Source organism: Oncorhynchus clarkii, chromosome 16 (assembly GCF_045791955.1).
Source record: "Oncorhynchus clarkii lewisi isolate Uvic-CL-2024 chromosome 16, UVic_Ocla_1.0, whole genome shotgun sequence".
Taxonomy (NCBI): domain Eukaryota; kingdom Metazoa; phylum Chordata; class Actinopteri; order Salmoniformes; family Salmonidae; genus Oncorhynchus; species Oncorhynchus clarkii.
This window is the reverse complement of record NC_092162.1, coordinates 26036806-26054216: the sequence shown is the minus strand read 5'-3', so window position 1 is coordinate 26054216 and position 17411 is coordinate 26036806. Positions and strand designations below refer to the sequence as shown.

General features: G+C 39.8%; 1 protein-coding gene across 3 annotated transcripts in view; it reads right to left on the bottom strand.

Annotated features, from left to right (window-relative positions):
• The window catches only part of LOC139368261 (potassium voltage-gated channel, subfamily H (eag-related), member 6b), a 29134-nt gene that overhangs the window by 8609 nt on the left and 3114 nt on the right, over window positions 1–17411 (bottom strand). For all 3 annotated transcript variants that reach the window (XM_071106973.1, XM_071106976.1, XM_071106975.1), the window contains exon 3: window positions 340–765. In XM_071106973.1, coding sequence (XP_070963074.1) covers window positions 340–765 — 426 coding nt within the window. The remainder of the gene's footprint in view (window positions 1–339; window positions 766–17411) is intronic.

The following is a 17411-nucleotide window of genomic DNA, read 5'->3' as shown; positions in this document are numbered from 1 at the left end:
ACCTGCTCTCCCACGGGAGACACCAGCATCTTGACCATTAGATCAAAAGGGAATTCTTTCTTGGACTGATGGCAACTGAATTTTTTAAAATTGCAGACATGGTTACCTCATCACGAGACCATGTGACCAACTCATGTCCGCTAAATAAGCTTGAACCTTTATATTGTCTTATAAGGATTATAATATTTTATGCCTATCTGGTTTGTATTTATTCAGGCTCATTGAGAGATTAACCCACTTTTGATCTCTTATTAAAGGCCTAAAATGCTTTATAATGCATTATACCTGTTGGCTTCAAGTAAAGTGGTTAATATTAATCCCAACTTGCATTATTCTCACCTCGTCAGACCCTGAGCGGAAGATAAGCAGGTCAAAGGGTAGGGCGGCAACCAGGTCGATGGCAAACCACCCCTTGAGGTAATGCACAGCGATCTTCCACGGCTGGGTCACCACCTCGTCGTTGGGGTTGACGAACGTTGTGCGAAAGTTGATCCCGATATCCACGATGAACAGCACATCCACCATGAGGTCCACCATGTTTAGTGGATTGCAGGTATAGCCACAACGCCGCCGCAGCGAATCCCCACGCTCATCCAATAGGAAGGCGGCCGAGTAGGGGGTGAAGAGGGCTGTGTAGAGGACCAGGAGGAGGATGACCCAGTCCCACGCCGCTTTGACGGGGCTGTAGTGCAGCATGGTCCATGCGTGGGTGACCGGGGCCTTGATTTTGTACTCCGGCAGGACGTCAGCACCCAGAGACAGAACCTAACAGAGATCCAAATTATATTTGAGAGTTTCATTAGCATAGAGTGGGGCCAGAGGCATTCAGCAAGTGCTCGCACACCAATTACTAATCAATACTTATTACTTTGTTAATTCGATTTGAATTAGTCCAACCTGCTGTAGCCTATTGATTGATTGTGTATATGTCCATGTATTGCTTTTCTCAGTAAACAGATACGGTGCCTTGAGAAAGTATTCACACCCCGTTACCTTTGCCACGTTTTGTGTTACATCCTGAATTTAAAATATATATATTTTTTGGTCACTGGCCTACATACAATACCCCATAATGTCAAAGTGGAATTTTTACAACTTAAAAACTGCAATGTTTTTAGTCCATAAGTATTCAACCCCTTTGTCATGGCAAGCCTAAATAAGTTCAGGAGTAAAACTTTGCTGAAGTCACATAAATTGCATGGACTCACTTTGTCTGCAATAAGTGTTTAACATGATTTGTTTAATGACTACCCCATCTCTGTACCCCCATAAACTAGGTCTCTCGGCCAAGCAGTGAATTTCAACCACAAAGACCAGGGCAGTTTTCCAATATCTTGCAAAGAGGGGTACCTATTGGTAAATAGGCTTTTAAAAAAGCAGACATTGAATATCCCCTTTGAGCATGATGCAGATTATTTACACTTTGGATGGTGTATCCAGTCATTACAAAGATGCAGTTGCCAATGTACCCAGTCACTAACTCGGTTGCTGAAGAGGAAAAAGCTCAGGGATTTCACCGAGGCCAATGGTGAATTTAAAACCGTTAGAGGTTGATGGCTGTGATATGAGAAAACTGAGGATGGATCAACAACATTGCAGTTACTCCACAATATTAACCTAATTGGAAGAATAAAAAGAAGGAAGCCTGTACAGAATATAAATATTCAAACACATGCATCCTGTTTGCAACAAGGCACTAAAGTAACATGCTGACCAGATCGCCATCTGTTGATTTTTTTCCACCCACACCAGACGCGATCGGGACACACAGGTTGAAATATCAAAACAAACTCTGAACCAACTATATTCATTTGGGAACAGGTTGAAAAGTATTAAACATTTATGACAATAGCTAGCTAGCTTTCTGTTGCTAGTGAATTTGTCCTCTACTCCGACAATGAATAAACAGATGAAAGGGTAACGTTAAACTGGGTTAGTTTCTAGTAATCTTCTACAGGCTTGTTCTTTGGACTTTATATGGTGGTTGGCAACAAACTAAGGTGCAATACCGCAACAGACTGGAGTGTGGACCTCAGTTCAGCTTCCAATCACCCACCTGGGTATATGATCCTAAAAACTAATGAGATGGGAGAGGCAGGACTTGCAGCGCGTCACAAATAGAACCAAGTTCTATTTTAGCGCCTGGCTATACAGATGCTTGTTGACACGCGTGAGCAGTGGGGGTGTAATGATTGAATAACATGTATGTGTAAATGTATTTTGCAGCCCACGAGACGTGAGCTGTATGGTCAGCATGTAATACTGCCAAAGAAAATTGCTACGCAATTAACTTTGTCCTGAATACAAAGTGTTACGTTTGAGGGCAAACCAATACAACACATTACTGAGTATCACTCTGCATATTTTCAAGCATAATTGTGGCTGCATCATGTTATGGGTATGCTTGTATCGTTAAGGACTTGAGTTTTGAGGATAAAAAGAAACAGAATGGTGCTCGGCACAGAAAAAACCTAGACAACCTGGTTCAGTCTGCTTTCCATCAGTAGGACAATAACCTAAAACACAAGGCCAAATCTACACGAGTTGCTTACCAAGAAGACCGTGAATGTTCCTGAGTGGCCAGGTTACAGTTTGGACTTAAATCTACTTCAAATCTATGGCAAGACCTGAAAATGGTTCTCTAGCAATGATCAACAACCAATTTGACAGAGCTTGAATATTTTTTTAAATAATAAATAGCCAAATGTTGCCCAATCCAAGTGTGGAAAGCTCTTAGAGACTTACCCAGAAAGACACAGCTGTAAGTCAAGTGATATAAATACTTTCTAAAGGGACATGTTACATAGAGGGTGAGATTGAAATAGGCTCATTTATACTCGCATTGATGTACATTTTTGTCTATTGTATTCACTATTCAAAAACATTCAAATATATATTCAAGCACTTCATCCACCATGTACTACATAACAAACACACACAAAAACAACAGTTCTTAAAGAACAAGTTTTTTTATTTTATTTTTTTACTTGTTACTTAAAATGTTTAATCTTACCTTGAACGTAGTAATCTGCGTAAGAAAAACTAATCTGTGGTTTGGATTTGTAAATATCTTCTGTAATTGTTTCCCCATTTTATCCTATTGTGTTTTTGGTTAGCCATGACTAAAGTTAGTTGAAGTTGGTGGTTTAAACCAACACTGGATTACAGTTTCTCCTAGCCCACTTTCAGGGTCAAAATAAATGTAAATAAATATTAAAAAATATATATTTTCCTTTAAAGGTCTAATGCAGCTGTTTTTATCTCAATATCAAATTATTTCTGGGTAACAATTAAGTACCTTACTGTGATTGTTTTTCAATTAAAATGGTCAAAAAGAAACAATAGCTTCTTAGCAAAGAGCAATTTCTCAGGCAAGAATTTTGCTATGACTGTCAGTGGTCTGAGTGGCGAGGGGAAAACTAGATTTTATTTGCAGAGTTTTGGAACTCTTTCTTTTTGGTCTACTAACTAATTTACCGCCTTAACAAAGCCATCCAGACCAGTTCTTATGGACAAAGTAGTCAACTATTGTCTATCACAACCCCAGCATAGCAATAGTGTCGCTGATGAACTCCAGATCACATAGAAAATACAACAGCTGTAAGGTATTTTCTCCCTTTCACATTTATAGTTGGAGAGGAATAAGGGATCTTGCTGTCTGATAACCTTGTCTGTGATTATGTTCCTAATCAATCAGGCGTGAGATCGGGGGAACACCTGTGTTTAGAAACTGACTGTAGTCCTCAAATACTGTCCCATCTGGTGGACATCTGTGAACTGACGAATTTGCATAAACTGTTGTTCAAAGCAGCATGTGGTCCTGCCTCTCATGAGTGCCGCACCCCGACAAACACACAATACTGATTAGTGATGTTCGGGTTGACTCATAACCCACTGTCCCAACGGTTTAACTGCGGGCCCAGCCTGGACTCAGACTAGACATAGTAACATAGTAAACATAAATCCGGCACTCAAATTAGTATGACTTGATACGTTTGGTATGGTTACATAAGACAGATGGTTACTTACTTACAAATGTACATTTCTATATCATAACACTAGATATGTTGACATCAAAGTTAACCTTTCTGGCGCAGGCGTTCCGCAAGCGACCCACCTCAAAAACATCCGGTGAAATTGCAGAGCACCAAATTCAAAATACAGAAATAGTCATAATAAACATTCATAAAAAATACAAGTGTTATACATTGGTTTAATGAATAACTTCTTGTTAATCCAGCCGCTTTGTCAGATTTCAAAAAGGCTTTACGGCGAAAGCAAACCATGCGATTATCTGTGGACAGCGCCCCGCTTACAAAAGCATACACACATTTTACAACCAAGTAAAGGAATTACAAAAGTCAGAAATAGAGATAAAATTATTCACTTACCTTTGAAGATCTTCATATGGTTGCAGTCACAAGAGTCCCAGCTACACAATAAATGTTTGTTTTGTTCAATAAAGTCCCTCTTTATATCCCAAACACTCAGTTTTGTTGGCACATTTTGTTCAGTAATCCACTGGCTCCAAGGCGGTCAAAACATGCAGACGAATACATCCTAATAGTACCGGTAAAGTTAATCGAAACATGTCACACGGTGTTTCTAATTAATCCTCAGGTTATCAATTGTCTAAATAATCGATAATATTTCACCCGGACAATAACGTATTCAATAGAAAGGAAAAACAACGAAGGGCGCGCAATCGGTCACGTGCACAAACCAGCTCTGCATTCTTCCTCAGTCCACTGACAAAAAGAGTCTCATTCTTCTTCATTTTTCAGAAAACAAGCCTGAAATAATGTCTAAAGACTGTTGACATCTAGTGGAAGCCGTAGGAACTGCAATCTGGGTCCTAACCCATTAGATACTGTATCGGCATTCAATTGAAAATACCCACATCAAACAAATCCCACTTCCTGGATGGATTTTCCTCAGGTTTTCGCCTGCCATATCAGTTCTGTTATACTCACAGACATTATTTTAACAGTTTTGCAAACTTTAGAGTGTTTTCTATCTAAATATATGCATATCCTAGCTTCTTGGATTGAGTAACAGGCAGTTTACTTTGGGCACGCTTCTCATCCAGATGCCGAAATACTGCCCCCAAGCCATAAGAAGTTTTAAGAAACTGTTAGTTTCAACCTTTGATTCAGTGTAATTTTGATTATGCCTACTCTGCTTGGTATAGTGGGCTATCAAAAAAGCTGGAAAAGAGAATTCAGGTCATGCAAAAATAATGTTCAGGTATATACTGAATGTCCCCCCCTAGGACCCACATAGGGGCACAGGAGTTACAGGAGGTGGGCTTGTTGCCTTTAGAGACTAGAGTGGACCTTTAAACTTAATCATATGTTTGACATCTTAAATGATAGTGTCCCAGGTTATATGGAAAACACATTTATTTGGTCTATAACCAACACAGTTACAATACCAGAGCTAGTGTTATGTCTTGTAAAATCCCAGGAGTAAACAGTAATGCATGGAGCACGTTTTTCTGTACAGGCATTTGTCTATGGAATAGCATACCCCGGGAGATCAAGCAAGTATAAATAGCTTTAAAAAAGCAGGCAAAGGTTTTAAATGGGACAAGGTTGTCTAAGTAAGAGAAACAACTCCACTGCCCCTTGTGCCCCCTACTGCTGGTCAGGTGTATTTATTTGAATGATAGGTATATGAAATGAATAGATTGTTTTAATGTGAAATGAATATGCCTACCTCCTCATGCCTTTTGCACACAATGTACTCTTTCTTTTTGTTCTACTGTGTTATTGATTTGTTTATTGTTTACTCCATGTGTAACTCTGTGTTGTTGTCTGTTCACACTGCTATGCTTTCCCCTTGGCCAGGTCGCAGTTGTAAATGAGAACTTGTTCTCAACTAGCCTACCTGGTTAAATAAAGGTGAAATATATATATATATTTTTAAATATGGTTGATTTAAGGTTAGGGAAACGTGCAGTGAATAATGTATTTATGGTTGTTTGTAAAATTGAGGACCACTTTGGAAACCAGTGTTTTAATTAATGCAGTCAAGTGATATCCTCTGGGTCCACATTGTACCATTTGTTGTATATGTCTGTTACCCAAAATAAATTAAATTCGACGTCTAGAAACCCAAAGGTTGACTTTGAATCTCATCACGGAGAACTTTAGCAGTCAATTAGCAACGTTAACTACTTACTACTTTTTTAGTTACTTTGCCACTACTTAGCATGTTAGCTAACCCTAACTCTTTTAGCTAACCCAAGCCTTAACTCTTTAATCTAATTGATAAACTTAACCTTAACCCTAACTCCAACCCAGCTAGCTAACGTTAGCCACCTAGCTAGAATTCATAACTTATCATACATTTAGCAAATTACAAATCATTGTACGTTTTGCAAATTTATAACATATAATATGAATTGTAATTTGTAACATATCATAAGAAATGGGTGATGGACATCCACAAATGAATACATATCCTACTAAATGGAGTGTCCTGGATTTACATACAGAATAATACAAAATACTCAGACCAGTTTGGCGGGCCGGTGGGTTTAGGGTCATGAAATATTATTGTGTGAATGAAGAGAGTGCTGGGCGGGATGAATAAAGAGAAAACAATACATGAAAAAAATCATAAAATGTATAATTGTTGTGCAATTTATATCTTTAATTTTGGTTTTTCTTTCATTATTTTTAGGCTATCTAGCATTACTGCATAAGCTTTAGGGCCTGACTTTACATGTGCCAAATAGCCTACATGCCAATTGCTAAACGCTTTTAGGAACCGTCAGAAAAAGTTAACCTTGATCCAATGAAGCAAAAAGGACAATGTTTGAGTTTAATTCAGTAAGGGAAAAGCTGTGAAATGGAGAGTTGAAAATAAAGAAAAGGGAGGGCCAGAAAAGTAAGGGTTTGGAAAGATTTTGCGTAATGGAAATAGAGGATGATAGCAATGCCTACTTTACAGTATGTTTGATGATTGTGAGGCGCTATACACATTTGACTGTCACAAGATGGGGACTTCAAATAGGCCTAAGGCACGCCACGGTAACTTTAACCTACTGTTCAAATGGGTTAAATGGAAACTGAAATCTGGTTACTGACTGCATGTCTATAACCTATCCTTAATATTAACTCCTGCAGAATTAACTATTTCTTGCAGTAAAATGATACACCAAATGTAAAAAATTTGACTCGGGAACAAGAGTGGAGAAATACATATTTCATTCAGCATCTTCAGAGAATAAGAATGCACAGTTAGCACCTCTAAAGATGTATATATCTTTATCAGCATCATAAAAGGTAATAGTATTTTAACCACATAAGATTTCAGTTGGGCCTAGATGCATATTTGATTAGAAACATGTCATTTTCACAGCTTACTGTTTCATATTATTTTGTTGTTATTTATTGCATTTTCTCCCTGGTCCCTAAATGTCTTTGCTCCATGAAAGAAGCAGAGATGACAAAGTTTTTTCTGATGTTAACTAAATTGAAGCATTTATTCTATCATTTATGACATTATTCTGGTAGGCAAGGGTGTATTAGTCTCCTACACTCTACAAATTAGGGGTTCAACAAATGTTCTTCTAAGATCTAAGGTCCTCAACGTTCTTGTCACTGAAAATAGCCCCAAAAAGGTTCTTCCAAGAACACCATAGGAGGTGGGATTCATTGAGGAACTGCCTTAGTTGGTGGGGGTTCTTGCAGTACCCTAACTGCCCAACTGAACTTTTGGAATTGAAATTGAAAGGACAGCAGGTGCAGGCACTTAACTGAAACATTTTAATATCTCAATTTAAGTGAATGCACCGGCTGTCCTTTCAAATTCAAATCCAAAAAGTTTCAGTTGGGCAGTCCTGTAAGAACCCCCACCAACTAAGGCGCAACACAATTCAACAGATGTATTTGGCATGCTGACTGCAGGAATGTCCACCAGAGCTGTTGCCAGAGAATTGAATGTCGTTTTAGAGAATTTGGCAGTACGTCCAACCGGCCTCACATCTGCAGACCATGTTCAAACACGCCAGCCCATGACCTCCACATCCGAAATTTTCACCTGCAAGATCATCTGAGACCAGCCAACTGGATAGCTGATGAAACTGAGGAGTATTTCTGCCTGTAATAAAGCCTGTTTGTGGGGGAAAACTCATTCTGATAGGCCCACCCACTGCGGAGCAAGGCCCAGCCTATGTCCTCCCACGTCCACCCATGGCTGCGTCCCTGCACAGTCATGTGGATGTATTTCAAGGCCTACCTTCAAACTCAGTGCCTCTTTGATTGACATCATGGGAAAATCAAAAGAAATCAGCCAAGACCCCAACAAAACAATTGTGGACCTCCACAAGTCTGGTTCATCCTTGGGAGCAATTTCCAAATGCCTGAAGGTACCACATTCCTCTGTACAAACAATAGCACAGAAGTATAAACACCATGGGACCACGCAGCCGTCATACCACTCAGGAAGGAGACGCATTCTGTCTCCTAGAGATTTACGTACTTTGGTGCGAAAAGTGCAAATCAATCACAGAACAACAGCAAAGGACCTTGTGAAGATGCTGGAGGAAACAGGTACCAAAGTATCTATATCCACAGTAAAACGAGTCCTATTAACGACATAACCCGAAAGGCCGCTCAGTAAGGAAGAAGCCACTGCTCCAAAACCACCATAAAAAAAGCCAGACTACGGTTTGCATCTGCACATGGGGGGCAAGGATCATACATTTTAGAGAAATGTTCTCTGGTCTGATGAAACAAAAATATAACTGTTTGGCCATAATGACCATTATTATGTTTGAGGGGGAAAGGGGAAGGCTTGCAAGCCGAAGAACACCATCCCAACCGTGAAGCACGGGGGGTGGCAGCATCATGTTGTGAGGGTGCTTTGCTGCAGGAGGGACTGGTGCACTTCACAAAATAGATGGCATCATGAGGTAGGAAAATGATGTGGATATATTGAAGCAACATTTCAAGATCAGTCAGGAATGTAAAGCTTGGACGCAAATGGGTCTTCCAAATGGACAATGACCCCAAGCATACTTCCAAAGTTGTGGCAAAATGGCTTAAGGGCAGCAAAGTCAAGGTATTGGAGTGGCATCACAAAGCCCTGACCTCAATCCTATAGAAGATTTGTGGCCAGAACTGAAAAAGCTTGTGCTAGCAAGGAGGCCTACAAAACTGACTCAGTTACACCAGCTCTGTCAGGAGGAATGGGCCAAAATTCCCCCAACTTACTGTTGGAAGCTTGTGGAAGTCTACCTGAAACTTTTGACCCAAGTTAAGCAACTTAAAGGCAATGCTACCAAATACTAATTGAGTGCATGTAAACTTCTGACCCACTGGGAATGTGATGAAATAAATAAAATATGAAAAATAAATACTTCTCTATTATTATTCTGACATTTCACATTCTTAAAATAAAGGGGTTATCCTAAGACAGGGAATTTTTATTAGGTTTAAATGTCAGGAATTGTGAAAAACTGAGTTTCAATGTATTTGGCTAAGGTGTATGTAAACTTCAGACTTCAACTGTATTTATGTTCATTATATAAGCAGAAACATATCTAAATTAGGCCCAAAAATATTCTTTACCTTGTCCCCCCAAAAATCTGATGTCTCTGACTGTAGCCTACAGCACAATTTCTATAAGCCAGCAGCATACCATCCTGTATCCTACTGCTGGTTTGTTTTTGAAGCTAAGCAGGGTTGGTCCTGGATGTGAGACCAAATGCTGCTGGAAGTGGTGGTGGCCAGTAGGAGGCACCCTTTCCACTGGTCAACAAAAAATAATAATATATAAATATCCCATTCCCTAAGGGGCTGTGATTGGGGAAGTTGCCCTATGATGGGTACCATCTTTGTCTCTTTTTTTGGGGATGTTAAACAGGTGTCTTGACTCTCTGTGGTCACTAAAGATCCCATGACACTTACTCACTTAACACTTTGTATTCCTGGTCCTCTACACTTCCCCCCTTTTTCCTCTCTCTACCCTACTGAGGTTACATTTAAAAAAAAAACTTGGTTAACATAGAGATTCTGGGAACATCAGTAGGTGGGAGGAAAATAACTATATTCTGGTAATCCGAACAATTGAACATATGCGGTGGTACTTAATGAATATGATGTCAGTTCGGTTGTCATCTGAGACATTCTGATCAATGATAAGATGACATAAACTCTACAGTGGAAAGTCTACACATCAGAGTTATCGGATTCACATGGAATTGTTGTTCAATTTAAATGTTTGAATATGACATTATTTGTGACGGGATGAAATGTGATTTTAGCTTCTAAAATGTGAGATGTGGGTTTTCATAAGTTAGGGCTGCTCACTCAGTGGCCCGCCCACGTGAAGAGACAGAGGTTGTAAACTATGAAACACACCCCTTTCTCCCTTCCTATATAAAGCCTTGACGACAACATAACTTTCTGTTCCGGGAATGTAGGACGACGGTCCTATGTCAGAATGGTTCAGATAATAACTACAGAACGAAGCCAACATCAGCGTGAGCGTTGGTTGCGAATGGTATGAACTTTGAACTCTTATTCACTACAGAAGTGATATCTCCTAGTCGTTGTGTTAGCAACCGCAGCTGCAAACGCAGGTTAGGAAGGAACAGACAGAGTATCCCGTCTACCACACTACAACGTATCCAATTGACCACCAGAGACATTCTTCAAAGGACAAAGGACCCGGTTTGGCAACCCGGCCTTGATCTACCACCAACCTACTGAAGCTCAGAGTAAATCATTTAGAATGCATAAGATACTGTATTTATGATAGCACAGCTTTTTCCCTTTGTTCCTCAGTCTCCCGCCTTTCACTCAACCCAGCCCCTTTTCCTTTGTGTAACAAGCTGTCATATCTGTTCCGCCCGCTAGGGACGTTTTCCTTTATGACGTAATTTGTAATCAAGTTATGATTAATTGTGTGCATGTGTGATTCTGTGTGATTAGTTAGGTATTTAGTAAATATATAATTAAACCCAATTTTGTATTGCTGATTCAACTTGTTAGCCAGGGTTTGTGCAGATAAAAGGATTTACAACTTTCAGATGAGACTGAATTAAGGTGACGATTGATATGGACGGCTATTGATGTAAAATATTACGAGGTCTTTAAGAGTTTATTCGGAAGATAACAGCTCCATAAATATTATTTTGTGGTGCCCGACTCTCTAGTTAATCACATTTACATGATTAGCTCAATCAGGTGATATTAATTACGGATAAATTATTTTATAGAATAGAATGTCATATCATTTAATCCGGCATAGCCTAAGACACGACATAGCCTAGGAGGCTCACGTTAACTAGCTAGCCAACTTAGCTGGTTCATTGTTGCCCATATGAGGAAGTTAGCCTACCAAGGTAAAATGCTTGCTAGCCTATGAAAACAAAAAGCCATAGACTGTTTTGCCAACATGAGAGGAGGACGGCATTGGTGTTCAAGTAGTCTACAAGTAGGGTGAGTCCCCAATTTATAACAAAAAGTTTTTGGTATCTTTAAGTTTGTTTTCAGAGTATTAAACTAAGCATATATACCACTAATACTGACCCCATTTGAATAAAAATAGAACGTAAGAGAGAGAAAGAGAAAGGAAGAAAGAGGGACACAGTAAGAGAAACCAAAAGGTGGAAAAGGGGCAAAGAAACCAGAGACAAAGGAAGCCTTCATAAATTATTTATAAGGCCTACATGCTTCAGATATCATTAATAAGCATAAAAAGAATGGGAAAAGGTTTTTGGCCCATATGGAAAAGCACCAGATGTAATGACATTTTATGCTACATCACCTTCTACTATGACCTTGTTTATGCATGATTTGTGAAGCATCTACACTGAACAAAAATATAAAATGCAACATACTAAGTTTTGGTCCCATGTTTCATGAGCTGGAATAAAAGATCCCAGAAATGTTCAATATGCACAAAAACCTTATTTCTCTCAAATCTTTACATCCGTGTTAGTCAGCATTTATACTGTGCCAAGATAATCCATCCATCTGACAGGTGTGGCATATCAAGAAGCTGATTAAACAGCATGATCAATACACATGTGCACCTTGTGCTAGGGACAATAAAGGCCACTAAAATGTGCAGTTGTCACACAACCCAATGCCACAGATGTCTCAAGTTGAGGGAGCGTGCAATCGGCATGCTGACTGTAGGAATGTTCACCAGAGCTGTTGCCAGAGAATTGAATGTTAATTTCTCTACCATAAGCCACCTCCAACGTCGTTTTAGAGAATTTGGCAGTATGTCCAACAGGCGGCACAACCGCAGACCACAAGTAAGGCGTTGATGATGTCAATGTTTTGAACATCGTATCCCATGGTGGCGGTGGGGTTATGGTATGAGCATGCATAAGCTACGCACAACGAACACAATTGCATTTTATGGATGGACATTTGAATGCAGAGAGATACCCTGACGAAACACTGAGGCCCATTGTCGTGCCATTCATCCGCCCCATCACCTCATGTTTCAGCATGAAAATGCATGTCCCCATGTCGCAAGGATCTGTACACAATTCCTGGAAGTTGAAAATGTCCCAGTTCTTCTATGGCCTTCTTCCTCACCAGACAGGTCACCCATTGAGCATGTTTGGGATGCTCTGGATTGACGTGTACGACAGCGTGTTTCCATTTCCCACCAATATCCAGCAACTTTGCACAGCCATTGAAGAGGAGTAGGACAACATTCCACAGGACACAATCAACAGCCTGATCAACTCTATGCGAATCCATGAGGCAAATTGTGGTCATACAAGAAACTGACTGGTTTTCTGATCCACGCCCCTACCTTGTTTTTTAAGGTATCTGTGACCAACAGATGCATGTCTTGATTCATAGTTATGTGAAAATCGATAGATTAGTGCCTATTTCATTTATTTCAATTGACTGATTCCGTTATATGAACTGTAACTCAGTAAAACTTTGAAATTGTTGTATATTGTTTTAAATTTTTGTTCAATATACAGTACCAGTCAAAAGTTGACACACCTACTCATTCCAGGGTTTTTATTTATTTTGACTATTTCCTACATTGTAGAATAACAGTGAAGACATCAAATCTATGAAATAACACATATGGAATCATGTAGTAACCAAAAAAGTGTTAAACAAATCAAAATGAACAGGTGTGCCTTGTTAAAAGTTAACTTGTGGAATTTCTTTCCTTAATGCGTTTGAGCCAATCAGTTGTGTTGTGACAAGGTAGGGTTGGTATACAGAACATAGCCCTATTTGGTAAAAGACCAAGTCCATATTATGGCAAGTACAGCTCAAATAAACAAAGGGAAACAACAGTCCATCCTTACTTTAAGACATGAAGGTCAGTCAATACGGAGCATATTAAGAACTTTGAAAGTTTCTTTGAGTGCAGTCGCAAAAACCATCAAGCGCTATGATGAAACTGGCTCTCATGAGGACCGCCACAGGAAAGGAAGACCCAGAGTTACCTCAACTACAGAGGATACGTTCATTAGAGTTACCAGCCTCATAAATTGCAGCCCAAATTAGAGTTCAAGTAACAGACATCTCAACATCAACTGTTCAGAGGAGACTACTTCACTGAACCACCACTAAAGTACACCAATAATAAGAAGAGACTTGCTTGGGCCAAGAAACACAAGCAATGGACATTAGACCAGTGGAAATCTGTCCTTTGGTCTGATGAGTCCAAATTTGAGATTTTTGGTTCCAGCCGCCGTGTCTTTGTAAGATGCAGAGTAGGTGAACGGAGGATCTCTTCATGTGGTTCCCACCGTGAAGCATGGAGGAGGAGTTGTGATGGTGCTTTGCTGGTGACATTGTCTGTGATTTATTTAGATTTCATGGCACACTTAACCAGCATGGCTACCAAAGCATTCTGCAGCAATATGCCATCCCATCTGGTTTGCGCTTAATGGGACTATCATTTGTTTTTTAACAGGACAATGACCCAAAACACACCTCCAGGCTGTGTAAGGGCTATTTGAGCAAGAAGGAGATTGATGGAGTGCTGCATCAGATGACCTGGCCTCCACAATCACCCAACCCAACCCAACTGATATGATTTGGACCACAGAGTGATGGAAAAGCAGCCAACAAGTGCTCAGCATATGTGGGAACTCCTTCAAGACTGTTGGAAAAGCATTCCTCATGAAGCTGGTTGAGAGAATGCCAAGAGTGTGCAAAGCTGTCATCAAGGTTACTTTAAAGAATATAAAACATATTGATTTAACACTTTTGGGGTTACTACATGATCCAATATGTGTTATTTCATAGTTAAGTCTTCACTATTATTCTACAATGTAGAAAATAGTAAAAAATAAATAAAAACCCTGGAATGAGTAGGTGTCTCCAAACTTTTGACTGGTACTGTATATAGGGCTCATGAAGACAATGAATGCTCTATGAAGCCTTTAAGTTGATGTCCATTTCAATTGGATTCAATTAAATGTGCTAAGCACCTTTTGACAGTCATGGCCATGGGTCCCATACATGCATTATAGACTGCACAGTACAAAACTACACCCTGTTGTCCTTCACTGATATCAAACACACATTATACCATGGCACTGGACCAGGATACTGTCCCTGGGGCTCCAGCAGACATAGATTGGACAGTGGCAGCCAGCCATTCTCCACACCCAGGAGACATAACATCTATTCAACCCCCGTAGTGATTTTTCCACTAGCGGGTCAACCACATTGCCTCCCACGTGCCCTAATACTGATACCAGGCATCAATGATTTCCCTGTAGGGTGCCAAGTCAGTATGAGTCACGGGTTGGAGGACAAATCTCAATACACCAACAATGCACCGCAGTGAGCATATAAATTCAGTGAGCGATCGGAGACAGCTCTATGCAAGTTGTGTAACTTTGATTAGAAATGTGTGTGGAGAGGTGGAGACCTTCCCCTAGAATGTTTTGCCTTTCTATGCTAATTTATGGCATTTCTACACTAGTTTCTACATTTCTACACTATTCCCCTGTCCCTATAGTGGAAATGATGCCTACTATTGACATGATGAAATATGATATGACTAACTAGATGAATTGACTGCTATGTGTGACATCATATGGAATTAAGATGTTCATGATGACAATAATTCCAAGTGCTTACTCTGTCTCACAATACCAAACTCTGATAAGCCAACTCAAATGTTGCTATCTGAGATATACAAACACAGCGAGACTGAATCCTGAGGAATACTTAAATATAATATGCTTAAATATAATATACAGTGCCTTGCGAAAGTATTCGGCCCCCTTGAACTTTGCGACCTTTTGCCACATTTCAGGTTTCAAACATAAAGATATAAAACTGTATTTTTTTGTGAAGAATCAACAACAAGTGGGACACAATCATGAAGTGGAACGACATTTATTGGATATTTCAAACTTTTTTAACAAATCAAAAACTGAAAAATTGGGCGTGCAAAATTATTCAGCCCCCTTAAGTTAATACTTTGTAGCGCCACCTTTTGCTGCGATTACAGCTGTAAGTCGCTTGGGGTATGTCTTTATCAGTTTTGCACATCGAGAGACTGAAATCTTTTCCCATTCCTCCTTGCAAAACAGCTCGAGCTCAGTGAGGTTGGATGGAGAGCATTTGTGAACAGCAGTTTTCAGTTCTTTCCACAGATTCTCGATTGGATTCAGGTCTGGACTTTGACTTGGCCATTCTAACACCTGGATATGTTTATTTTTGAACCATTCCATTGTAGATTTTGCTTTATGTTTTGGATCATTGTCTTGTTGGAAGACAAATCTCTGTCCCAGTCTCAGGTCTTTTGCAGACTCCATCAGGTTTTCTTCCAGAATGGTCCTGTATTTGGCTCCATCCATCTTCCCATCAATTTTAACCATCTTCCCTGTCCCTGCTGAAGAAAAGCAGGCCCAAACCATGATGCTGCCACCACCATGTTTGACAGTGGGGATGGTGTGTTCAGCTGTGTTGCTTTTACGCCAAACATAACGTTTTGCATTGTTGCCAAAAAGTTCAATTTTGGTTTCATCTGACCAGAGCACCTTCTTCCACATGTTTGGTGTGTCTCCCAGATGGCTTGTGGCAAACTTTAAACAACACTTTTTATGGATATCTTTAAGAAATGGCTTTCTTCTTGCCACTCTTCCATAAAGGCCAGATTTGTGAAATATACGACTGATTGTTGTCCTATGGACAGTCTCCCACCTCAGCTGTAGATCTCTGCAGTTCATCCAGAGTGATCATGGGCCTCTTGGCTGCATCTCTGATCAGTCTTCTCCTTGTACATATACACTACCGTTCAAAAGTCTTGGGTCACAACTTCCTTGTTTTTTAAAGAAAGAGAAATTAGCTTTTGTCCATTAAAATAACATCAAATTGATCAGAAATACAGTGTATACATTAATGTTATAAATGACTATTGTAGCTGGAAAAGGCAGATTTTTATGGAATATCTACATAGGCGTACAGAGGCCCATTATCATCAACCATCGCTCCTGTGTTCCAATGGCACGTTGTGTTAGCTAATCCAAGTTTATAATTTTAAAAGGCTAATTGACTATTAGAAAGCCCATTTGCAATTATGTTAGCACAGCTGAAAGCTGTTGTTCTGATTAAAGAAGCAATAAAACTTATTTAGACTAGTTGAGTATCTGGAGCATCAGCATTTATGGGTTCGATTACAGGCTCAAAATGGCTAGAAACAAATAACTTTCTTCAGAAACTCGTCAGTCTATTCTTGTTCTGAGAAATGAAGGCTATTCCATGCGAGAAATTGCCAAGAAAGATCTTGTACAATGATGTGTACTACTCCATTCATAGAACAGCGCAAACTGGCTCTAACCTGAATATAAAGAGGAGTGGGAGGCCCCGGTGCACAACTGAGCAAGAGGACAAGTACATTAGAGTGTCTAGTTTGAGAAACAGACACCTCACAACTGGAGGCGACTCCGGGATGCTGGCCGTCTAGGCAGAGTTGCAAAGAAAAAGCCTTGTCTCAGACTGGCAAATAAAAAGAAAAGATTAAGATGGGCAAAAGAACACAGACACTGGACAGAGTAAATCTGCCTAGAAGGCCAGCATCACGGAGTCACCTTTTCACTGTTAACGTTGAGACTGGTGTTTTGCTGGTACTATTTAATGAAGCTGCCAGTTGAGGACTTGTGAGACTTGTGAGGAGTTCTTTGTTTCTGGCCATTTTGAGCCTGTAATCAAACCCACAAATGCTGATTCTCCAGATACTCAACTAGTCTAAAGAAGACCAGTTTTATTTATTATTTAATCAGAACAACAGTTTTCAGCTGTGCTAGCATAATTGCAAAAGGTTTTTCTAATGGTCAATTAACCTTTTAAAATTATAAACTTGGATTAGCTAACACAATGTGCCATTGGAACACAGGAGTGATGGTTGCTGATAATGGGCCTCTGTAGATATTCCATAAAAAA